At 43.4% G+C, this 26,529-nt stretch overlaps 1 protein-coding gene across 1 annotated transcript; it reads right to left on the minus strand.

Moving 5' to 3' along the window:
• Positions 1 to 1,395: 1,395 nt before the first annotated feature.
• Positions 1,396 to 25,234, minus strand: casc3 (casc3 exon junction complex subunit; the record flags this gene model as incomplete). The annotated part of the gene is made up of 12 exons (XM_083976585.1): positions 1,396 to 3,931; positions 5,458 to 5,659; positions 7,238 to 7,404; positions 8,195 to 8,293; positions 10,754 to 10,945; positions 12,696 to 13,729; positions 15,658 to 15,840; positions 17,223 to 17,371; positions 17,737 to 17,901; positions 20,102 to 20,157; positions 21,948 to 21,972; positions 25,010 to 25,234. The coding sequence occupies 11 exons, from the start codon at positions 25,232 to 25,234 to the stop codon at positions 5,513 to 5,515; spliced, it is 2,442 nt and encodes an 813-aa protein (XP_083832711.1). The 3' UTR covers positions 1,396 to 3,931; positions 5,458 to 5,512.
• Positions 25,235 to 26,529: the final 1,295 nt, after the last annotated feature.

The raw sequence follows: 26,529 nt of genomic DNA on the forward strand, positions 1-26,529 counted from the left end.
AGGCCGTCTGCCAGCTGATTGGCTGCTCAGACCTGTCACTCAGGGTTTACATAAGAGCCCCCCCCCCCCCCCCCCCCAGGTTATAAATATTCATGTTAACGAACAGAGAGAGGAGCAGGTGTGAGAGAGAAGAAAGAGGGAGAGACATAAAGACAAGAAAGAAAAGAACAGAAAGAGGAGAAAATGTGACGGAGGACAGAACAAGAAAGATTTTTAAAGGACAGTTCCACTCAAATTCAACCTAGTTTCTAATATTTTAGCTCTAACAGAATTAATGTATAGATTTTGTTCTTCATGTCTCCTGTCCTGTCTGTCCCTGCATCGCCACGGCAGCGCAGAACGGGAGCAGACAGATCTTAGGCCGTTTACATCCCATAAAACCACAAACCTTGCACTCCACTGGAAGTCTGCCTCTGATTTAAGGGGTAGTTTTAAGGGTTGAAAAGCACGAGAACGCACAAAATCAAGATGTAAACAGCCTAAACATCGTACGCTGCTTGCACTGACACTTTTACACAAATGAAGTTCCTAACGGAAAAATAAAGTTCTTTGAATTGAATTGAATTGAATTGAATTGGATTGAACTGAATTGAATTGCTGTGGCGATGCAGGAACAGACAGAACTACTGCAGGACACGAGACATTAAAAATAAAATCTGAACATTCATTCTGTTAGAGCTGAAATATTAGAAACTAGAGCACCAGGTTGAATTTGACCGGAGTTGTCCTTTAAGGCCAGACACTTAAATTAAATTAAATTATGTAGGCTTCAAAAACTGTAATTTCAATAAAAGTACAATTGACAATACCAATCTGTGTAATTTTACAGTCTTTAAAGGCCGTTTTCTCAGAAAGAGTTTTTCAGACTCAGACTCCTCTCTAGAAATCTCCACTTCAGCAGCTCTTACAGACACCAAACCTTCCACTTTGATCCCTTTCTATATTCTGAAGGTTTTTACAGAGGGGATTGTTGATATATCATTCACAGCCTCATTTATACAACGTTTTATTACTAAAAACTACAGAGTGATAAAAAGAGATATCCAAAATCCTCCTCTGGAAAAACTTCTGACTCTAATATGTCAACAAAATAAAAACAAAGTAGCTTTATCCATTGTTCAGATTTTTGTTTCTGGAAATGTATGCAAATTAGCGCATATTTAATTAGATATTGCCTCATTTACATATTTAAACATAAAATTTGACAAAACTTGTAATACAAAAAATAACTGTCTTAATGTGAGTGATAAACTTGTGAAGTTTCATGGTGAAATCTGTTAAATCTTTGACTGAATGTGAACATAAGTGAAGACAGGACTCAGGCTTCATCATCGTCATGTTCTTTATTGATCCTCAGTGTGGACGACGACGAGCTCCACAGACAAACTCAAACAAAACCGTCATCGTCGTCGTCGTCATCGCCGCAGCCGCCACCGCCGCCGTCACCGCGGTAACATGAGACAAACAGCACTGTCGTCACAGTGAACAGTCTGGTCAGCTCAGGTCAAAAGGTCAAAAACACCGAACAGATGTGTGTGTGTGAGTGTAAACTGGGCAGCAGTCGGCTCAACAACACACCGTCCAAAACAATGAACATCCAACATGAAGAGGAAGAAAAAAAAAAAAAAAAGTCATGACGACCATTCTGTAACCGTGGTAACAAGGACATCCACCCCAAAAGAAAACAAAAAAAACAATCGATACAAAATCGACAAGAGTTAATAATTAACCAATGAGCTCGTCTCTCACTTCTCTGTGTCGCCAAAAAACAGGCCACGCCCACTTTTGGGGTGGAGCCAATGAGGCCAGATAGGCCCATCCCCCTTCATATGAAGCCACGCCCTCTTTTGGGGGTGGGGCCAATGAGGCCAGACAAGCCCCTCCCCCTACACGTGGATTTGAACAGGCCACGCCCTCTTTTGGGGGTGGCGCCAACGTGGCCAGATAAGCCCCTCCCCCTCTACATGAAAATATTTGAACAGGCCACGCCCACTTTTGGGGTTGGGGCCAATGAGGCCAGACAAGCCCCTCCCCCTCTACATGAAAAGATTTGAACAGGCCACGCCCTCTTTTGGGGTGGAGCCAAAATGGCCAGCCAAGCCCCTCCCCCTACACGTGGAAAGATTTTAATAGGCCACGCCCTCTTTTGGGGGTGGGGCCAATGAGGCCAGATATGCCCCTCCCCCCTCTACATGAAAAGATTTGAACAGGCCACGCCCTCTTTTGGGGGTGGAGCCAAAATGGTCAGACAAGCCGCTCCCCCTTCCTATGAAAAGATTTGAACAGGCCACGCCCTCTTTTGGGGGTGGGGCCAACGTGGTCAGACATAACTAAGATTTGCAGAAATTAGTTTGTTGTCGTTGATGTCGATGTTTTAAATCACCGTCGTCCTCCTGTGAATTTCAAAATAAAAGCGCCTGCTCAGGGCGGGAACACTGGTGCTAACGTTTAAAAAAACGAAACAAAAAAAAATCAAACAGTAGAAGACGAAGCGGTGACCTTTAGTTTTTTTACCGAGCGGTTTCCTCAGTGTGCGTTCGAGGACGTTAACGAGTAAAACAAATCTCACTCCTCCGTTCACTAATATAAAAACAAAAACAAAACAAACGAACAAAGAAAAATAACAGTATCGAGTGACACGTCAAAAAATGAAAATAGAAAAAGGTCGTAGCTAAAGCGTCGCAGCTCTAAATCATCTCCGTCGTTAACATTCGAGGTCCCTGCCGATCAGAAGCCGACTGCTCTGTAGCACTAGTAGTTTTATTAGAATATGTTTCTGCTCTATTTCATCTGTTCAAGCTTCTATATACACATTTAGATTTCTATGTACAGCATCAGTAAGCCCCGCCCACCGCCTCCGTGGCCCCGCCCCCTCCCCGCAGCAGCAGCAGCTTCAGCTTCTCGCTTCTTTTGTGCAACGTTCGTGTCGTTGATCGAACTTCCTGCTCGTCGTCGGGAGGGAAATGAAAAAGGGCTGCTGACAGGAAGCCGGAGAGAAAACGCAACAGTTTTCTCTAGTTTTTTAGTTAGTTTTATTTAACACTTGGGCTTGGGGGGGCAAGTTTCTTCCTCCTCGTTGGACCTCAAAAGTATTTCCAAAAAAAAAAGAGAGACAAAATGGCGACAGACAAAGACGCCGCTTCAGATCGACTCATTAACAAACACACAAACGGAAAAGTGTGACAATAAAGTTAATAATCTTTAGGTCCTGGAGAGAAAAAAAAACAGAAATACGATCATAAATGTTGACCTACAGGAAATAATAATAAAAAAAAAAGATTTCTGAAGCATTTTTAGGTCAAATAATAAATCAAATAAATGAGAAAATACTCTTCATTAACAGATAATTGGACTGACGGTCATGTTGACATACTGGTCAGCAATCCTGACTCCTGTTCAGATATATTTTTATAATATTACAACAGTGTTTCAATATATTCTCATTCATGTGTTGATACAGCAGCCTGGACTTCTGCGGACAGAGCGCGTAACAACCACAACCACAACCCGCTCTTGTTTGTGTCGTTAAACATTTTTGTACGAACGGTTAAACTACGGTGGGAAAAGAAAAACATGAACCGAACAGCTGAGTTTCCACAGCTCAGTCGCTCTTCCGTGTCAGCAGCTCAGCGCCGTCTGAACCCGCCGGTCTCGTTTTGTTGCATTTTTTCTTTTTATTGAGTTTCAACGTTTAAAAAAAAAAAAGAAAAAAAGAAAAAAAAACACAAGTTGGCGGGATCGAACACGTCTGATCAGCTGATCGGCTCCTCCGACTGCTACAGGGTCCAAAACAAACGAGGAAAAGAAAGAAAAGGAAGTCGTTCCAGCTGTGCGCCGCCTGTAGAGTCCGTCCGCCCCTCCCTCCTCGCTGCTGCTGCTGGCGCTGGTTTCCGTTGGCGACCGCGGCTCCTCACCGACCATCCACCCGCTCCTGCACACAGGGAACAGGAAGTCCTGGTTCAGCTCAGCTTTCATGTTTATATCAAAATTTAGGGTTAGTTTAATATACAAAGTCGCTTCAGCCACTTTTTTTAACTCTTATATATTTTATTTAAAGGGATAGTTCACCCAAAATTGAAATTTCACTCATTATCTCCTCCCCCTCATGTGGACTAAGGGCTGGGAGAAGTTTCAGAGTCCTCCGTTAGTGGCTTCTCTGAGTTACAGGGGGTCTCGGCGTAGCAGTGCATGTCCATATGACGGTTGCAAATGGATACCAACTGTCTTCGTAACAAAAAGACACACCAAAAAACATCCAAATACCTCCATGCTGCTCGTATGTAATGTCCATCTTGTATTGAAGCCCCGAAATGCGAAATTGTCCCGAATAAAATTAAATAAGTCTATATTTCAAGCTTGCTTTGTAGCGGAAGCTTCTCAAAGCTCCTCTTCCTGGTTCATCAAATTTGGATGAACTGGGAAGAGGAGCTGCCACTACAAATAAGCTTGAAATATAGACTTATTTAATTTTTTCCGGGACAATTTCTCATGTTGGGGCTTCAATACAAGAGGGACATTACATACGAGCAGCATGGAGGTATTTGGATGTTTTTTGGTGTGTCTTTTTGTTACGAAGACAGTTGGTATCCATTTGCAACCGTGAAACTTCTCCCAGCCCTTAGTCCACATGAGGGGGAGTAGATAATGAGTGACATTTCAATTTTGGGTGAACTATCCCTTTAAGTATTTTTGTGTTTCATACGTTTGTTTTTCTCTCTTCTTTTTAGTGCTTCCATCAGAATGTATGAAGCATCTGACACATGAATGTCCTTCGAATTAAGTATATAGGTTAGGTTATACCTTATATTTTACTTATCTATTACTTTTATATATTTATCTCGGAGGGGAAATTTCATTTGTAACTGCAGCATAAAAGAGAAACAGGACATTGAGTACTAAATAAATAAATATATATATATACTATATATGTCATAAGCTATATAAAATTATACAGAAAATAAAATGCATAATACATAAAAATACTTTACAGAGCATCTACCTAGAGCTGTTAAAGAGTCTGACTGCTATTGGGATAAAAGAACTTCAGAAATATCTGGAAGGTTTTAAATAACTTCTTACTTTTATCTTGATTTTCTTTGTCTGTGTCATTTATTCGTCACCGTTTTCTTTTTTTCCTTTTTCTTTTATTGATCTTTAATTATTTTTATCTGTACAAGCTCCTTGTATCTGTATAAAGAAAGGTGCTATAAAAATAAAGTTTATTACAGTGAATCCTCCAGTAGCAGCCTGAACTGACCCGTCTTCTATCAGAGACAGACTTTTATTTATTTCATTTAGAACAAATCTTCTATCTATCTATCTATCTATCTATCTATCTATCTATCTATCTATCTATCTATCTATCTATCTATCTATCTATCATCCATCTATCATCCATCCATCAATCAGCTGATTGGTCGGTGGCTCCAGGTGAAGGGTTAGGGTTGTGCTGCTCACCTGCAGTAGCTCTCTGAGGGGGGGCTGAGTGTGGTGGTGGAGGGGGGTGGGGGGGTCACTCTGAGGCGAAGGGAACCTCTGGAGGGGGGGGCTTCACGGTGACGGGCTGCGAGGTGCGGCGGGGCGGCGACGGCTTGGGCTGAGCCTGCTGCTGCATGGTGTCGTAGTACGTCACGCCGCCGTACGTCACCTGGGCCTGGCCCTGAAACACACACACAGTTACACAGTTATCATCAGTCACATGATCTTTGTTCTTACATGTCAGGCATTTTATTAAATTTTATGTACACACCAAAGAAACAAAAAAACTAAACAAAAAATCCCAAATCAAACAAATTATGTAGAGTTGAAAAGAAAAATAGGGGTTCTTGTTTCAAATAATCATACTGGGGTTGTCACGATACCAGAATTTCAGTAGTCGATACCAAAACCTGTGAATTTCCACGATTCTGCCGTCGTAGTGAGAGTGTGTGTGTGTGTGTGCAGTATGGAGTGTGGGAGGGAGGGGTTTTTACTTGTAATTGTTTTTTCTGTTTCTATTTTTCTATGTGAGTAAAGCACTTTGTGTTGCATTTCCATGTATGAAAGGTGCTCTATAAATAAAGATTGATTGATTCTCGATACTAATTCGATACCACGATAAAAAAAAAACAGAACCCATGTACTTTTCAATTCACTACTTATTTTACCGTTTCAAACTCATCTTTTTGCACAGAATTTAATAGGACTGCCCCCAAATAGTCGACCAAACAAAAAACATTTGGAGCCCTGTCTTGTCAAAATCAATATGACTGAACTGTAGGCCTATATGAAAGGCTGTAGGACTTTTAATTTGAAGGGCCAGATACAGGAAGTCGTGACACTCACTCGTTGCTGTCAGTTTTTGTTGTTGTTGTTTTTTTACACTGCACGGCAGGTCTCTCTCTTTTTTTTTTGGTCAAAAGCGACGTTTTCCGATGTTTAGCGGGTGCTGCCGTGAGCCCCGGCCACGTGTCAAAGCACTCACCGGCAGTGTCACGGAGCAGATCACCGCTCCACACCACTGCCCCCCCACTCCACACGTCTTACAGCCTCAGCACCAGACTGTATCACTACCCACCTAATCTAGCTACTGTGTTTATAGGTGATAAACGAGCATGCTGCCTGTAATAACTGTAAAACCCGACCGGCTTGTTGAATCTCGGACCCAACACGGCCGGACTCACGAGCGTTATCAAACCCGACCGCATATGTGTGACCCCCATCAGTTCCGCCAAGAACCGACGCGGCTCGCCGAGGGAAAGGTTGTATATTCGGTTCTTACGGTACCAGAAAAAAAGCAGGTATCGAATTATTTTTTTCGTGTTGGTATCGAATTGGTACCGGTAGTATCGGTTCTTGTGACAACCCTAGTCCTATACTTTAACAGGTGTGTTATTATTTAGTGACGGGACGTCTTGAGTCACATAACGGAGCATTTTATTGTCAGTAACGAGAACGGCGTTGTAACTTTTTAATTAGATGGACTTGTTAATAATTAATAACTGTCCGTTGTGCACTTTAAACGTCTTTTTAATTTGTAATAATTGTCACTGTGCACTTTAACATACACTAGGAACTTAAAGAGAATGCATTGTTACTTTATTTGATGAGGCTCCCTCAGTAGGAAACAGTAACTTTCTAGATTACTGTTACTGAAGGAAGTAGTGGCGTTTCTTTATAACAACATATTTTATATTCCCGTCACTGTTGTACTAAGTTAAATCTGGACAGATGAACGATGGATGAAAGCGGTTTGTACCTGAGGGCTGGGGTACATGGCGGGGTAAGGGAAGGTCATGACGCCCGGCGGAGGGTAGAAAGGCGGCGGCAGCAGCTGCTGTGGTTGCCCCGGCGACAGAGATACAGGCGGGCCTCCATAGATGGCGGGGTTAGCGATGGGGCCTCCAGATTGGTGGGGATGGAGACCTGGAGGAAGAGGAAGAAGAGGAACAGAGACGAAGCCATGATCAGTGGAGCCTCTGAGCCAGAAGAGGAGCAGAAAGAAGCTGTGTTCGAAATCATCCACTCATCCTCTCCCTCCCTCTCCCCTACATCATGTATATGATCTAGTGACTACATCATGTAGACGATGTAGAGAATGATGGGAGGAGAATTCAGACGCTACACTGTGACTCTCTGAACGTGGTTGCGTCAGCTGAGAGAATCATGTAAACAAACCGGACACATCAAAATAAAATAAGAAAAAACGCTTTCGGGAACATTAGAGGATGTGATTCTGTGGGGTTGCGTTTCTCAGACAATAAACTGTTGAAATATCGGAAGTTTGGTTTGGTCAGCTACTGTTGTGGCTATTAGCTTAGCTGGTTAGCTGGTATTTCCTCCATATTCTACTACAGTTTCTTTATCAGATTGATTTAATGCTGCCTGTTATTGTTGGGATGCTGCTGCCCAACTCCTGCTGCTCAGGCAAACGGAGCCAAGGCAAATAGCTACGTCTGAGGAGTTTACTGCTAAACAACCTAAAGAAATCCTAGCTAACATGCTAATTAGCGTAGCTCTTCTTCTCTTTGCACAACACAACCGCATTGCATTGTGGGATACGGGAGTAGAAAGTAGTGTACATCGCTTGTTCACTCAATTTTGCGGGGCATTGTGGGTGTTTTGTCAGAGAATTCGAACAACACTACAAAATGGCGAACACACTTAGTGACTACATCAAACGTGATAGGAGGAGATTTACAACACAGCTACTGACCGGGGTGGGGCAGGTGCATCTCCGGCTGGACCAGCATGCCTTGCGGCGGGATGGGGGCGGGGCCGTCCCCGTGGGCGTAGATTGGTCCCTGGTACGACACTGAGAGACGAGACAGAGGAGGGTTGATGAGGAACAGAAATGTTGCTGTTGAGTCTTTTAACTTTATAGGAGAAACACCACATAGCAAATATACATGGTCCTAAAAACTAAAACAAAACAGAAGTCCACTGCTACATCCAAACACCACACAGTACGAAAAACAGAAAAGCTGTAAAAACATTTAACTCATTAAAAACTTCTGTATGATTATTTTTCTTTTCATTTCAATTGTGTTAATAAACATATGTACAGCTCTGGAAAAAATGAAGAGATGATCCGTTCCTCTGGTTTTACTATTCATAGCTGTGTGTTTGAGTAAAATCAACACTTTTGTTTCATTCTTTAACCTACTGACAACATTTCTCCCTAATTGGAAATAAAAAATATTGTCATTTAGAGCATTTATTTGCAGAAAACAGGTCAAAATAACAAAAACATTCTGGAGTTTTCAGACCTTGTATAATGCAAAGGGTTTTTAGAGTCGTCTCTTCATTTTTTCCAGAGCTGTATATCTATATAACTAGTTGTATTTTTGGTTATTGACTATGGTTTTGTCTTTTTGTTTCTTTTGGTGTGTACATACATTTAAAATAAAGATAAGGTGATGCTAATGTAATAAATAAATAATGTGTCAGGAACTCAACTGGTTAAATGCTTTTAATTTGAAAAGTTTTATTTTGAAATGTTTAGCCACTTGAGGAAATAAAAGCTGAGCCAGGAGCCAGAGGAAGGTGTTGACTGTAACGCCCCCTGCTGGTGAGCAGCACCAACTACAACACACACACTGATGTAGTAGATGAGTGTGAGGGAGGAGGTCAGATCACAGCAAACACTTCATTTAATCAATACTTATTGATCACCGATCAGACAAATATCTGTGACGTTTCACTCAAACCTTCATGATGATCAATTCAATAACTAACCCATAAAGTGAATCATGTGACAGGAAGCATTTCTAAAAACCAGAATAATCTCAGTCCTCCTCTCTCCTCATGCCGTTACCATGGTTACATGATGGCGTTTATAAATAAAGCTGCCTTGCCCATCGGGGGTTAAATCTTGGCTTCAAACAGGAGCAGCAGTAAACTGTAGGCAGGTACCAGCTCAACAGCTTCAAACCACTTCTTTTCAGGACACGTGTCACAGTTATGGACTCAAACGTTTGATTGAATAAAGTCTGGAAGGAAGATTGATGATAGTTTGACACCACAATATATATTAATGTAATAACTTTTCATCTTGTGATGTAATAACACTGCGTTTTGTAAGAAAATTCTTGAACGCAATATGTAATAAACGTTGCGACATTTTGTAATAAATTGTTACATAATGCATCAGTTATAACAGAATGCAGGTGTTTGCACTTTATGTTTATGAAGAAAATTTAATAATTTGGTGCATTACGTAACAACTTATAAAATGTGGTGAAGTTTATTACATATCATGTTCACGAATTCATTACAAAATGTGTTGTTATTACATCATGTGGCGCTACAGTGCATATGACTGAAATAAACTAGAAACTACTAAATTAACATTATTTTGTGTCAGTTTGATGTGATCCATCTGTCCATTCATCCATCATTCCATCCATCCATCATTCATCCATCCATCTATCAATCAATCAATCCATCCATCAATCTATCCATTCATCCATCAATCCATCCATCCATCCACCCATCCATCCACTCATCCATCTTCTATCTATCCATCCTCCTTCTATCTATCTATCCATCCATCCACTCATCCATCTTCTATCTATCCATCCTCCTATCCATCCATCCATCCACTCATCCATCTTCTATCTATCCATCCTCCTATCTATCCATCCATCCACTCATCCATCTTCTATCTATCCATCCTCCTATCCATCCATCCATCCACTCATCCATCTTCTATCTATCCATCCATCCACTCATCCATCTTCTATCTATCAATCCTCCTTCTATCTATCTATCCATCCATCCACTCATCCATCTTCTATCTATCCATCCTCCTTCTATCCATCCATCCATCCACTCATCCATCTTCTATCTATCCATCCTCCTTCTATCTATCCATCCATCCATCCATCCATCTTCTATCTATCCATCCATCCATCCATCTATATCTGTCTCTAGATCTGATTAGATGTTTAGATTATTGGCTATGTGCTGTTACTTTTACATACTGTATGTTGTCTATGTAAATCTCTTGTTATGTTTTGATTGTGTATTTCTGAATTGTATTTTTATTTTCATTGTTACACTGATCGGACCCCAGGAAGAATAGTTGATGTAAACTGCATCAGCTAATGGGGATCCAAATAAAATAAAATAAAAATATCCATCTCTCTCTCCATCCATCCATCCATCCATCCATCCATCCATCCATCCATCCATCTATCATTCCATCCATCCTTCCAGCCATCCATCCTCTATCTACTCATCCATCCATCCATCCATCCATCCAGGGACCTACTGGGTTCGTAGTAGTGTCCCTCCATCACCCCGAGGTGCATGGGTGGGGCCGGCTCAGGAACGGGTCTCTGCCGTTGGGAGGAGTAGCGCTTCGCCCGGTTGGAGCCCACGTTCATCTCCTCCAGGCTGGAGAACTGAGGCGGCGGCGGCTGAGGGGGGGCAGCGGCCGGGATGTGCATGGTGCTGGGAAGACCTGAGGACAACCACACCACACCACACGAGCAGCATGAGGTCAGCAGGACATACATACACCACAGGACTCACAACACAAACATATAACAAACACAACCATGTTCTTCTATTTGCATATCCTGACTATAACGCTACTTTCATGGTACATTTTAAGGTGAGACACTACAGGTGGATAGGATAAACGATATCACCATGAAACTTCCAAAGACAATTATTTTTTGTGTTAACAAGTTTTGTCAAATTTTATGTTTAAATATGTAAATGAGTAGCCTAGAAATCTAGCTGCACCCTAGCAGCAGCAAATCTCTTTGCTCCGTAGGTGGGTCTAGAAACGAGCCATAGGAACTTTTTGAGTCTCGAACACCGTTTGTGTTCACCAATCACAGCGCTCTATCTGTTTAGAGAGTCGTTGGGCGGCTTAACGCCATAACGACATACTTTCAACGGCGAAAAACATGACAAGAAGATGGCTTTGGCAAAGGAATCGTTTGAATCGGCGTTGGCATCAACTTTGAAAGAATTAAACTTCTCATTTTCTTTAAAAGTTGTGCATGTCGACCCGATACACCACCCTAAAATATCTTCTCATCGGATCTACACGAGTCTCATAGGTGCCCCATTTATTTTTTAAGTACCGTAAATTTCGGTGGATAAGTCGCAGTCCTTTTTTTTTCATCTGAAAAGTTGGGTGCGGGTAATACACCAGTGCGACCTATAGACCATTATGTCAACCCCGTTTAAAACTGGTATTAAAGCAGAAGTAAGCGGAATATTTGTGTCAATATAAGTCTTAAATAGTTATATCTTCCGACAGCAATCACTTCCATAGAGTGTTTGGTCTGAAACACGGGTCTGTCAGTCACTCTGCTCTGAGCCGAGGAGAAAACTTTCCTTGTATCCTACAACCTTTATCCAATGAGGAGAGAGAACGGCATAAAGGGGCAGTCCTCTCTGTGTGTGCAGCCAAGGGATGCGCCTGAATGTGGTGACGTAGGGACGAGGGCGGGGACTGCTAACTCCATCTGCTGACAGGAAGTTAGCCAAAACCACCAGATCACTTACTTCTGCTTTAACCTGCGTTCTCAGTGATCAGACTGACAGAGCTGGACCACTTCAAAGTACAACAACCTAGGTGCATTGAGGACGGATGGAATGCTAATAACGATATGCACTATGTCGCGCTAAATGAGGCGTAATGTAATTACTTGGATGCTACCGCGGATGTTGGCGAAGTTAGTTACTTGGCCCCATAGTAAATATTGGAGTCATCTGTCACGAGACACATCTCTTCTGAACAGTTTGACACGAAAATGGCAATTTTCAGACGGACAATTCAGGAGAAAATGAACTTTGTTCCAGACCTGTCTCTGTCTCTGGCTCAACAACACACTCTCGCCAGATTTAGCACAGATCTCCTAGGCAACGTCAAACAAACGTTCGTGAACGCCCGCGCTAATTACAGTATTTTAATCATTTTCGTCACTGTTAGTTGTGTAAATGTTTAATGTTATCATAAGAAAATATAAATAGCTCACTTTCATCTACCTACAACTTTTATAAATCCTCACGACCAATCATGATGTGCCACGTCATCGCAAATCTGGCAGCCCGGACACATCTGGTACCAACACCGGCTGCAGCGGGGACCGTAGCCTGCTCCACCCACTGAGCTAAACGACCCGTTTTCAATTTAAAACAAAAAAGCGACTTGTCAGCCGGTTGGTTCTGGTTCTCCTCCTCGCTCCACTCACCTCTCATCTCAGAGCGAATGTACGACGTCGGGCTCTGGCTCCAGTTCTGTCCGGCCAGACTGAGCCGAGCGACGTCCTGGTCCAGCTCCGCCAGCGCTGCTCCTCCTCCTCCTCCTCCTCCTCCTCCTGCTGCTGCCGTCTGATTGGCCCCGTCTCCTCCGGCTCCTCCTCCTCCTCCCGTCCAGCTCTTCCCGCCGGGGGAGGGGGAGGGGGCGTTCCCTCCTCCTCCTCCTCCAGCAGCAGCAGAGCTCTCCTCCATAGACGGCTGTTTGCTGCCGAGGTCGGCGGGCCGAGAGCGAGTCCTGCGAGCCAGCGAGTACGACTTCCGCTCCACCGGCCGCTCGGTGGGAGGAGGAGAAGACGCCTCCCGGTTGGTCGCCGCGGCAACCGCTGCCACCGCCGCCTGGTGGGAGGAGTCAGAGGACGAAGCGGCCAATCCGGACGCAGCAGATCTGTCGCCGCCTCGTTGCTCCTGATGATGCTGTCGCCGCGGTGACGCCGACGACTGATACTGATGCTGGGACGATGCTGCAGTCGTCGTCGTCGTGGCAACCCCGTAGCCATGGTCCCGGTCGATGGTGACGTCCTCGACCACCACAGAGGGACCGCCCCTCCCCCCCCCGCCACGCCGGCCGAGCGGCGGCGGCTCAAGCTGAGCTTTGACGCCCGGACGCTCGCGGTCTCTGTGATGAGGCGGCGCCGCGTTGGCCTCGTTGTTCCTGTTGTAGTGATGCTGCTGCTGCTGCTGCTGCTGCTGCTGCTGCTGCTGCTGCTGCTGCTGCTGCTGCTGCTGCATCGAGAGGTGGTGGGACGTTCTGCTGCTGCGGGACGACGACGACAGCGGCGGCGGCGCTCTGGAGGCGTTGCTGCCGCGCGGCGCCGAGGAGAGAGGGAGGGACGAAGGGGGAGGAGCTCCTCCTCGGTTCAGACCTCCTCCGCTCTGCCAGGACCGGACCGGTCGTTCTCCTCCTCCTCCTCCTCCTCCTCCTCCTCCTCCTCCCCATCGCTTGTCTCTGCTGGGAGACAAACTCTGTCTGCAGGAGACACAACAACAACACACAGAGTCAAACTGGGTCTAGAGGAATGAGAGAGGTTCAAGTCACCGTCCAACAGAGCGTCTCCCTTCACACATTTTTGTTCCATTTTGTTGTTACTATTAGGGATGGGCATTTCGAATAATTTTCTAACCGAGTAACCCATATTCTCCAAAAAAGTTCTTAAGTATTTTCTCAACTTTGTTCTTAAGTTTCTTCTTAAGAAAAAACTTAAGAACAAATGGTATTCTTGAAATCAAAGTTCTCAAATTTGTTCTTTACTTTTTTCTTAACTTTAAGACAACCCTGACCTGTCTTAAATTCCTACGGTGAATAGGTAAACCTCTAAAATCACCTTTTTCAACAAATTTTAGACAAGTTTAGACTAGTAGCTAGGTCATATTTGTGCCCAAAAATAAATGTTAGACTTATACATATGAAATCCGTTTTAATTATCACCTATGGGCTTCTAGTCCTGTGTGGTGGTTGCTTTGTTTTGTTGTGGTCGTTTCTGGGTGGAGAGCCAGAGTTGATGACAGAGCTCAGGTGGAGCAGAGTAGGAGGCTGAGGGCTGCTAGCTGCACTAATTTAGCTGTCTCTGATGCTGCTGAGTGCTAGCACGTCTCTCCCTCAGCAGCAGCAGTCAGGACTGCAAAGAAAAAGAAATACAGTCTGAATGAAGCGCTAGAGCCGCGGACCGATTCCTGACCGACACAGGGTACTTGTAGTGAGCTAGCTCGATGCTAACTAGCGGTTAGCATCCGCCGCTAACACCGTCTTCCCGGCTCACCGCGATGGCATAACTATAACTATAACGCCGGAGGCTCCTGTGACGGTCGGTTATCGGCTCACGGCTCCAGAGCTTCACTCAGACTGTATTTCCTTTCCTTTGCAGTCCTGACAACTGCTGCTATCTGGGGCAAGAGGCTACACAGCTTAGCCCCAGAGGAGGGGCCGAGTTTCAATGTTTTGTTTACAAACTGCAACGAACAAAACTCCACACTCTACCTGCTATGCTGCTGATGGTGCATACAATGCAATGCAATGACGTATTTTAAGAAGTTCTTAAGTAGGAAAAATAAGAAATTCGTAAGAAATGACTGTTCTTAAGACAGTTCTTAAGAAAATATTGAGGAATTGCACTTAAGAACTTTCTTATGAACTTCTTAATTTTCTTCTTAAGACATTTCTTAAGATCTTTCTTAAGAACATATTGGTGAATCCGGCCCCTGGTCTTACCCGGTAACTGATTACTGTAATAAAAATAGAATAACATCATGTCCGACGGACAGACACAGCGTCGTCAGACAAAATATCAGGTAGATAAGAGTAGAAACTGGAGTTTAAGATGCACGTAAAAAACCCAACAAGAACAGTAAAAAAAAAAAAAGTGCTGTTAATCTAAGAATGGGAGGCAAAATAAGCTGAAGCCGATAACTTTTCGGTCAAAGTGCATTTGTTTTGTTTGGTATTTATACTTCAAAATTTAAAAAATCCCTTTACAGTTAAATTAAATCAAGATTTGGACGTACCGCGGCTTCCGATGCGGAATGCACAAGCCACGGTTAAGCACATTTTGAAATGTAAATGATGGTCAAAAGGACGTTACTTACTTGCGACCACAGAACAATTTTAAAATTAGTCCGGAGCCCATTAATGAACACTGAACAAACGATAGATTCTTGAACAAAAGCGATTATAAACGTCCACACGCTGCAGCTGGAGTACGGATGGTGTGAACTGAACTGATCACAGGTGACCCGATAACTGAGGTCAACATTGATTACGACGATAAATGCCCTTTAAAAGGAACACGTCATCGTTTCTCTCTCTTCGTTCTGTAGGTTTGTATTTTCAGCTGTGAAGCATCAGTTTGACCTGATAAACCTCAGTAACTAGTCTAGTTTCCTGTTTCCTGTCTGTCTCACCTGGGCCGGCGCTGTCTGTACTGCCGGTCTCCGTGGCCGCCGCTGCCGCCCCCGTTCCGGATGTCGTAGCCGTAGATGGCGATGAGCTCCTCGCGGCTCTTGGGCGCCTGCTCCTCCTCCCTGAACTTGTCGTGCTCCCAGCGGCCCTCGTCCTTCCACAGCCTCCTGTTCCGGCCTTTAGGTCTGAGGACACACGGGGACACGGGCGGCGAGTTTAGAAACCGCTCGTTCTCTCAGGTGACGAGTCAGAGGGGAAACAACAGTAACACCGGTCTAGGCCTGAAACGGTTACGAGAGTACCGTACTTTTCAGACTATAAGCCGCTACGTTCTTCCCTGCCCCGGTGTCCCAGCTCTCATCTCTGCAGCACCGCGACACAAACGCGCTCCGTAACCCCTAATCTTTTGTTTATGACGGTTAAGACGACACAAAAACACACGTCGTAACATCGTATATGTTATATAACGTTATCCACCGCTCCATTTATTGATTTTTCACTGGCTTCGTTGTAAACACAGGGTATATACAGGAATCATTTACATCAGTGACACTTTTAACGTAACAGTTTTAGTTTGTGATAAAGACTATAGACCACTATGATGCAACAGAATTAAAACAGGCTGGGATAAAGCAAAGTTTATCAAAAAACAAAACAAAAAAAACATTGCTCCACTCTCAAAAAACAAAAAAAAAACAATCTTCTTTTCTTTTTTATGTACCAGTTCATCTTTGTTTTTTAAAAAAAATGAATAAATTCACACACTTTCACAATGTTTTTTAGGACTCAAACTCTTGGACAGCTAATTCTGAAAAAATACCTTCAAAATGTAAGACTTTATAAAGTTGTGAAAAGACTTTTTAATACTTTTTAAGGGTCTTCATTTTCCCCAAATTGATTTATCACCTTTTAATACTTTTCAAGACCCCACGGATACCCTGAAACAAATGCACATGGGCGAGAGGAGCGTAACCAAAACAGACTGTCACAGTTCCCTACTGTCTTTCTGTGTAAATATCTTATATTCAAGTGCGGCCTGTATATGTATTTTCTTTTAAAATCCGGAAAGTACGGTAATATTTGAATAATTCGATTGCAAAAATATTTTTTCCTGAATCAAAGCTTTGTTCAATTAATTACACTGGCAACGTACGGCAGTGTACAGCGCTTGTGTTTCACATGGATTTTTATTACGATCTGAAAACAGAGAGCAGATCAGATTGTGTGGGACGGCTTCATACCAACACAGCGCTGCTGCAGCGGAACCAAAAGCATCCAGTCAGATTCACGGGCAACGCAACATAATGTAAAAAAACATGTGTATTTATTGTGTTCGCTGATTGAGATGAACGTTCAGTGATTAGTTATTTGGTGCGCTCATTTCATTTCATTTCATTGGTCTTTTGTTGGAGTGATTTGGCCTAAAAGTCACAAGAACCAGTGGATCACAGTGGACCAGAAGGAGAAAAAGTTGATGAATTGTATTTAACAACAATTCACACAGTAATTTAGAGAAAAGAGCAGGAATTAAAAGAAAAGCAGCGAGTTAAAGAGCTGATCATCGTACCTCTCCTCCTCCTGGGCGTGTCCTCTGACGTCGTGCTCGAAGAACAGACCTTTCCTGGGGATGTAGGCCGGGTTCTTCCGGTCCTCGTCGTCGTCCAGCTTCTGGCCCGGTTTCCCTCCGGCCTTCGTCTCCGGCTCGTCCGTCGACTCCTGCAGGCGCGTGATTGGACCGTTACATCATGACCAACACTGACTGACACACTGTTTATCTATAGAGCTGCTACAGTTCATCAATTAATGCAACAATAATCGATTATTACATTAATCGTCAACTATTCTGATAATCTAATAATCAGTTTGAGTAGTTTTATCGAGAAAAAAAAGTCCAGATTCTCTGATTGCAGCTTCTTCAATGTGAATATTTCTGGTTTCTTTGTTCCTTTATGACAATAAACTGAATCTCTCTTTGGTTTGTGGACAACCTAACGTTTTTTTTGTCGGATGACGGATACGAAAAACGCATGCGAAAAAAACGGACTCAGTGTGCAAAGACCTTTACGATCACTCGGTCTCACCTGGCCGTCTCCGCTCTGTCTCTCTCCTGCTAGATTTGCCTTTTCCTCTGGTTTGTTTTCCTCTTTGCTCCCTCCTCCTCCTACTCCTCCTCTGTCTCCTTCTGCCTCCTCCTCTTCTTCATCCTCCTGCTCCCCCTCTTCCTCTTCCTCCTCCTCCTCCTGCTGCTGCTGCTGCTGCTGCTCTCCATCTCCCTCCCCCTCCTCCTCCCCTCCCAGTGCAGGGCTGTCGGTGTCGGTGGCAGCAGCGGCGGTAGCAGCAGCAGCAGTGGCAGCAGCAGCGGTGGTAGAAGGAGGTTTGGCCTCTGGAGCTGCAGCTGGAGCTTCTTCATCCTCCTCCTCTTCCTCCTCCACGCCCTGAGGAAACAGAACGACAACATTAAACATAAAAACCTCCCGTCCAGTCTGCAGGCTTCCTACACATCTGACATTTCAAAATACCAGACTATTTCCAGACAGAAATTCAAATAATTTTTGATAATTGAGTAAATGGATGTTCATCATGTAAATAAATTATGCAATTAATCGTTTGTTTTCATTATTCTGAATTAGTACATCATTATGTCACCACATAGCTTCCAGGAGATCGTAGCTCGGTACAACAGCACACAGGGATGTCACGATAACAGATTTTTTTGGTACGATTATTGTCAGAGAAATAATCACGGTATTATGATTATTATGCATTAATTAATTTCACAACACTATTCATGTGTAAAATCAAATATAGTTAAAATATAACTACCTTACTAATTATAAAATATTTTAAATATCTATTAAAATGTGACCAATTATTAATCCGCCAGGGGAAGTGTTTGAAATATTCAAGTCATTAATTGTCATCGATACCAAATGTTTAAGTTCATTTTAATCTTTAATTTTTTTTTATTACAAATGAAACTAGCATTTAGATTCCTACTAACTCAATGCTACGTAGGTAAATGGACCAGTATCTGTGCATTTACCTTTACTTTGGCGCCAAGTCTGCCGATACGGTTCATACATAATCTTTTTTTTGGAAAGTGACGTTATTTAGGAATCTTTACGACCAATTAATTGTGGTGTTAAATACCGCGATTAATTGTGAAAATAAGTAATTGTGACATCCCTAATAGCGCATACTAAATAATTAACCTAAATAAGTTCAGATGAGACCAAACTAGGGCCCGACCGATATGGATTTTTTGGGGCCGATGCCGATTACGATTATTAGGGGGGAAAAAACCCGATAACCGATTAATCGGCCGATTATTATTATTTTTTTAATTAAGTTTTGAAATTGTATTACTATAATAATATATCTATATATATTATATTATATATAAATTAGGGCTGCCTGGTCGACCAAAAAATCATTAGCCGACTAAAATTTCATTGGTCGATTGGTTGCATGAAAAAAAAAAAACATTTGAAGCCCTGTCTTGTCAAAATGAAGTCAAAATCAATATGGGCTTTTATTTTGAAGGGCCAAATACAGGAAGTCATGACACGTGATACTTTTTGTTGTTGTTTTTTTTACACGGCACGGCGTCTCTCTCTCCCTCTCTCTCTCTCTTTTCAATTAAAAGCGATCAGCGGTTGCTGCCGTGCCCGGCACCGTGTCAAAGCGCTCACCGGCGGTCAGTCTCACAGCAGTGTCACGGAGCAGAGACATGATAGTCCCCGCTGCAGTCAGAGTCCCGCACCGCTCCACGCCGCGGACCCCCCCACCGTCACACAGCCTCAGCTCAGTCACTCCCTCCCTCATCTACTGTGTTTATTGGTGATAAATGAGCATACTGCCGTGCCGGTATATAACGGTAAAACCCGACCCCGACCGGCTTGTTGAATCTCGGACCCAACACGGCCGGAGACGAGCATTAATTAATTAATTCACAACCCGACCGCGGTAAAAAAAAAAAAAAAAAGGGAAACAGAAAGCCAGTGGCAACACTGGGTTTGAGACAGATCAGTCACTCTGCTGTGTGCTGTGACTGAGGTGGTAGTGGATGGAGTTTGTCATGAGGTCGGCGCCGGTGCGGGGGAATCTTTTCAAAGTAAAACCAAGTTTTATTCCCTGCATTTTATTCCTGAAAATATCGGCGACAATCGCCGAGTTTTGGCCGATTACCGATTAGTTTCAAACGGGCTATAATCGGCCGATTTAATCGGCTCGCCGATAAATCGGTCGGGCCCTAGACCAAACCCAGTTAAGTATTAAGATAAATATATTTCCATACAGTAGTTTCCATCTTCCAGACGGATTAAAGGCCATGATTCGTTTTTTTTTCCAACTGAAACAACTGGTTCAAAACATTTAAACTTTATTGCCTGAGCCAAAGTTTCCTCATTAAGGACAATAAAGTTTGTTTGAATCTTCATCTCTTACCTCGGAGTGGGAGCCGTTCTCCTCTGGATCTGCACTGTCGTAGTCGGAGAGCACAGCTGGACACGGAGAGACACGGAGAGAGACACAGAGAGACACGGAGAGACACGGAGAGACACAGGGACACGGGGACACGGTCACAACACGATTCACAACAACAAGATAGTAATCTACGACGCTTCACAAGCTGAGTATAAAACTGTTTCATACACACGTCAAACTCAATTTAACTAAATTCAGGAGTTCCACAAACAGCACAACTTGATCTGTGGTGGGTCGGACCAGGAAAATAACAACATGATAACCTATTAATAAAAACTACTATTAAAGACCCCCTAAAGAGGCATTTTAAAATTTGTAAAAATGCTCTGCTATGACTATTCTTTGATTAAAATTGCTTACCTACACAAAGTTGTTTAAAATAACTCTCCAAGACACTAAAAACACGTGCATTATTTCTCCCTCATTGAAAAATTCATCTGCTATTCATATGCATGACTGCCTGGTCAGGGTTGCTAGGTAACGGCGGTGCGCGTCAGGGGGCAAGGGAGACAGAAAGGTGATTTCAAAACACGAAGCTCACGTCAGGTTTCACGTGCAAGCTTGTGTTTCCTCCGGTGAGTAAATGTAAATTTGAATGTAAACCGAAATGTGAATAAAGTTTATAACAAAGAAAAAGAAGAAAAAGAAAGTCCACACCGGGAATCGAACACGGGTCTCCCGTTAACAAGGCGGCGACGCTGCCGCTCAGCCACCGCTAATACACACTGCATCTACCTGTATATGTAGAGTGTCGCTGTCGCGGTGAACTACTACAGCAAACAATGGCTGCAGAGAGCCGCCGCTGCTGCTGCTGCTGCTGTGAATATAGAGTTTTTTAGGTGCTCGCATCCAGGGGCCATGCCCAGAGTCTCTGAGTTGCTCGGTAACAGGTTGGTATCACCGTCCTTCACCGCTCCTCACCCGAACACAGAGCAACGTCGCCGCCGTCGCTGTTTAACGTACGTTACTCCCGCTTTGTACCCTGTTCATATTTTATGTAATGAGATGGGGGGAAAATCAACGGGATTGGTTGCTACAGTTTCGTGACGCACGAAAACTGACTTCAATTTGAAAAACTGAATCCAGTTTTTTCAGAGTCTGGTATTGAAACCGATTGAAACTGAATTTTCAAGTCTAAAATGCTCATTTATGGCGTGGATTAGCAATTTTGCTCCTGAAGTGCCTTGTAACAGAGCCCACACACTAAATTAACATGTTAATCATTTAAAAAAGTGCATTTTTGGTTTAGGGGGTCTTTAAGATATTTACAGCTAATGAAATATCCTTTTACAAAACATTATAAACAACCTGATATTTCCTGATAAAAATATGTGCTTTGTCAACAATATTAGAGCTGCAACAGTTAACCGATTAATCAAACAGTAATCGATTATTAAATTAATCAACTATTTTGATAATGGAATAATAATCGGTCCAAATTCTCTGATTCCAGCTTCTTAAATGTGAATATTTCTGGTTTCTTTGCTCCTTTGTGACGATAAACTGAGTCTCTCTTTGGTTAGTGGACAAAACAAGACATTAGAGGACGTCGTCTAATAAAATGTTGAAAAATATCAAACTACTAATATTATATACGATTAATCGTTTAAATAATTGACAGATTAATCGATAATGAAAATAATGGTTAGATGCAGCGCTAAACAATATCACGCCTCTTCTGTCTTCTATGTCATTTTCACACTCAGACTGGAGGGAAATTTACTATATGGTGTTTTTTCTGTCTGTGTGTGTTTATATTTAATGAGTTGTGTGTCTTAAAAGCTGCTATGGATGATAAAGTTCTTACCTTCTCCCACTCCATCTTCACTCTCCTGCAAAGACAAAAACACTGAGTCAGTTCTGAGCCACAACTCTCCATCCTCTGTATTGTTCAGCAGCAGTGACATCTATTGGTTAAAATGCGTAAAGGCCCGAACCCCCCCTACACACAGAGAAACACAGCTGACCAGCAGCAGCAGCTCAGAGAAATAACTCCACAACACCAGCAGCTGCTTCCTGCCTCCCTGGACCAACAACCTCACTGAAGCTGGGAGATTTAAACTAACAAATAATCACCATGAAACCTCCCAGTTTATAAGAAAAATTAGGAATAATGTAAATATCAAGCAGCAGGATTATTATGAAGACTGGTGCTGAATACACTTAGAGATGGTCTCAGTCAGAAAACAAGAGCAGCAATAAAGATATGATGGTTAATTGTAGGGGGAAGATTCACTGCTCGTTTAACAAACCATAAAAACACATTGAAATTTTTTAATTTAAAGGAATAGTTCAACATTTAATCAGATCCCTATAGTCATAGCAGTAGGTTCATCACCTTTAATTATCGGTGCATGTTGTTTTGAGATCGGCGGAGCAGAGATGTGAGCTCTGCACGGCGCGCAGTTATTTCCAGCTTTCTCTCATCAAACTCATCAAATACACAATCCAACAACTCCACAAACGCCCTGCACATTCACCACGCTGTGAGATAATCATGTAACATTAGATGGGTTTACATGGACACTTTTCTTTTTCCTCTTTCTGACTGAATTCATTCCAAACCTGGGAACCGATATCGGTACCAGTCGGTACCTGTTTTCAAAAAAATCAAATCAAATCAAAATGTCTAAAATTTTAATATTTACCTCTTAAAGCAGATATCAGTGGAATGTTTTTGTTAATATAAGTCCTAAATAGTCCTATTTTCCGTCAGCAATCACTTACATGAAGTATTTCAGCCTAAACACGAGTCTCTCCGTCACTCTGCTCTGCTGTAACCCGAGGAGAAAATTTTCCTTGTGGGATACAAGTGTTATCCAATGAGGAGAGAGAACGGCATGAAGGGCTGTGTGTGCAGCCAAGGGATGCGCGTGAATGTGGTGACGTAGCACGAGGACCAATTGATGCCTGACAAGGGCGGGGGCTGCTAACTCATGGTGCGTTCAAAGAAACTCGTACTTTGTGTTTTTCCTTCCTGTGAAGTCATACCAGTTCGATCTGGTACGAGTTCACGGGTCGGAAGTTACGAGTGGCCGTTATAGGGAACTTTCACAGACAACAGGATGGTAAAAACACGAGCTACGGGTTACCTGGAACGCTACCAAGTCGTAGTTGTGACTTGAAGCTGTAACTTACGGTTTCAAAAGCCTGCCTTGAACGCAGCATTAGCCGAAACGGCCGTGAAGCTGATATCTGCTTTAACAACATCACAACTCCTCAGCCTTTAAGAGTATAACTAATAGTTTATGAGACTATCATCTTGTCTGAAAAAATGTCAGTTTTTACTGTGGGAAAATGAGAAACATGGAGAGACTCCTACAGCCATCAGAAAGCTCTGTGTGAAACTTTGTCAAATAAAAAAAACAAAACTGAAACTGCTGCAAACTCTGCAACATGTGGACTTCACGTTTTGTAGAGTGGGAGACTTCATCCTCGTTTAGATCATAGATATGCTCTCATTACGTGACGAGGACTTGAAGGCGCCGCTGTGATGAGAAGCGGGACTCGGGACCGGACCGCTTCGGTACGGATTGTCACAACAGTCTGTTCTTCACGTTAAATGACGGATGGCTGTTTTTCAGGTGATTTAAAACAACGGGCTGGAGCTTAGCGCTACCGCTTCTCCGCCTCTCATTTCAGAGAGAGAGAGAGAGAGAGAGAAGGGGGACGGGCGCGACTGTGCGGTGCTCATGCAGACTGCACTCTTGCTGACGCACGACGAGGGTGCGTTCAGGTACCGAAATGTGGTACCGATTGACTTTATGTGAATCAATACTCGGTTCTTTGGTGGGAATTTCGGTCGGTACCAAAAAAGTACAGAATTTCGGTACCCATCCCTAATAATAACACAGTGTTTCCCATTAATTAACGAGACTACGGTGGCCCCGATCATGAAACTTTGGTGGACTATTTGGCGGCAGCCTTGACAATTATACAAGATTACCTCATAGCGTGGTGAATGTGCAGGTCACAACTTGTCCACCAGAGCGTTGTGGAGTTGTTGGATTGTGTATTAGATGAGTTTGATGAGGGACAAGGGGACCTGTACCGTTCACCTCCCGTCTCTGCCCCGCCGATCTCAAAACAACATGCACCGATTATTAAAGGCCACGAACCTGCTGCTATGACTATCCACAAGTATCCGAACGTCATCTTTGGTCAAAACCGGGAGCCGGTTTTGTGGAATTGTACGTTTACGTTTCCATGGTTTTCAGTCGTTGTTGTAGTTGCGGTAAACGCATGGCTTTTAACACAGATGTCAACTTGTGTGATATCCACTGTTAAAAGCTGGTGTGATGATCCATGCGTTTTACAGATTTTCATTGAAATAAAAATAAAAAATCCATGCATTTACCGCGACTACCGAAACCATGGAAACGTAAACATAAAATTCCACCAGAAGAGCAAAACATGCTTTAAGTTACGTTTTAGACGTTCGGGAAAAAAAAGGTGGATAGGGGTTATGGCGATGGGGAGAATTTACCAAAAAATGTCGAACTATCCCTTTAAAGGAAGCAGATTTTCAATTTTCCAGCGCTAACGGTCACATAAGCTAAGTAGTTAGTTGGAAAATGTCGAACTATCCCTTTAAAGGAAGCAGATTTTCAATTTTCCAGCGCTAACGGTCACATAAGCTAAGTTGAGTAGTTAGTTGGGATTCCTTCTTGAAGCCGCCGCTGAATAAAGGCGGAAGTTGTTTAAATTAGAGGAGTATTAGTCCGCAGCTGGACCAGCTCCACCGAACCGAGCCGAACCGAGCACTCTCTGGCCTAAAGGAAAAGTTCTACCGGGAGGAAACAGTCGGTACCGGGAGCTAAGAGCTAACGTTAGCCACATAGCCACATAGCCGCCGCTGCCGTTACTCACACACTCCGACTCCACGTCGCTCTTCGGCGGCGGCGGCCGGCTCGCCGTCACCTCGGCGGGCTCGGGCTCTCTGCTGCCGCCGGCCGCCGCCGCCGCCCTCGGGGCCTTGGTGCCCGCCGGGGAAGAAGCCGAGCGGCCGCTGTCCGAGCCCGAACCCGAACCGGACTCGTCGTCGTCCTCGCTGTCCTGGGACGCGCGCCTCCTCCTACGCCGCCGGTCCGCCATCTTAGGGCTCGAATGGCTGTTGCAAACCGGAAGAAGGCAAGCGGGCAAAGGATTGTGGGAGGTGAAGTTCTTCTTCGTTCGGTTTTTGAAAGCCGCGTCCGCCATTTTTTTTTTGTTTACCGCCATCTCCTGGATATTTTCTGTCTATCATTTCTTAGAAAAAGATTTAAAGGGACAACCAGGAGTTTCTATTTGGTTATAAAAAACTCTCATATTAATGTGGATGAATCTACGTTACCACTTGTTAATGGTCCATTTTAGATAAATCTATGGTTTTGTCTCTATGGTTATTTTGTTATTATTAGAGGTGGTGGAAATGCTGGGCGAGCCGACCAGCGTTTCTTTACTTTCGGTTTCGTGGCGAGTCATGAGAATAACGCCGCCGAATCTCCGTTTATGGTGGGAACTACGACGGTATGTGATCGTCTTCCAACCTCTGACTTTAATTCTTGATGAATGAAAACATGAGTCTGTCTTGCGCCGGTCAAAGAATTTCACGGTGCGCAGAGGCTCATAAATGTAGTGAGAAAACACTTTGCTTTCCCAAAACTCCTCGTTGTCCCTTTAATGTGGAATGTAATAATTGTAATTTCTGTGACCTAGATATTGAAACGCTTGAACATGTATTTTTTGATTGTCATTGTATTAGAACGTTTTGGGGATTTTTTCAAACCTGGACCTCAGAAAAGGACGCTCAAGCACCGATCCTAAATTTCAACACTATTAAAGCAGAAGTAAGTGGTCCGGTCGTTTTCGCTAATGCTGCGTTCCAGGCAGGCTTTTGAAATCGTAAATTACAGCTTCAAGTCACAACTTACGACTTTGTAGCGTTTCAGGCAACCCACTCGTGTTTTTCCGACCTGTTTTACCGGTGAAAGTCACTATAACGGCCACTCGTAACTTCCGACCGGTGAACTCGTACCAGATCGAACTGGTACGACTTCACGGTCGGAAAAATACGAGTTTCCTTGAACGCACCATAACAGTCCTCGTCGCTACGTCGCCACATTCACGGCGTCCCTTGGCTGCACACACAGCCCTGCATGCCGTTCTCTCTCCTCATTGGATAAAAACTGTAGGATACGATAAATGTTTTCTCCTCAGCTCAGAGCAGAGCAGAGTGACTGAGAGACCCGTGTTTCAGACCAAACACTCTATAGAAGTGATTGCTGTCGGAAGATATAACTATTTAAGACTTATATTAACACAAATATATCACTTACTTCTGCTTTAACACTTTAATTATTTTGGCGAAACATTTTATCCATAGATGTAGATTTTCAAACAGCACACCA

The sequence above is a fragment of the Trachurus trachurus genome (assembly GCF_905171665.1).
Source record: "Trachurus trachurus genome assembly, chromosome: 8".
NCBI classification, from domain to species: Eukaryota; Metazoa; Chordata; class Actinopteri; order Carangiformes; family Carangidae; genus Trachurus; species Trachurus trachurus.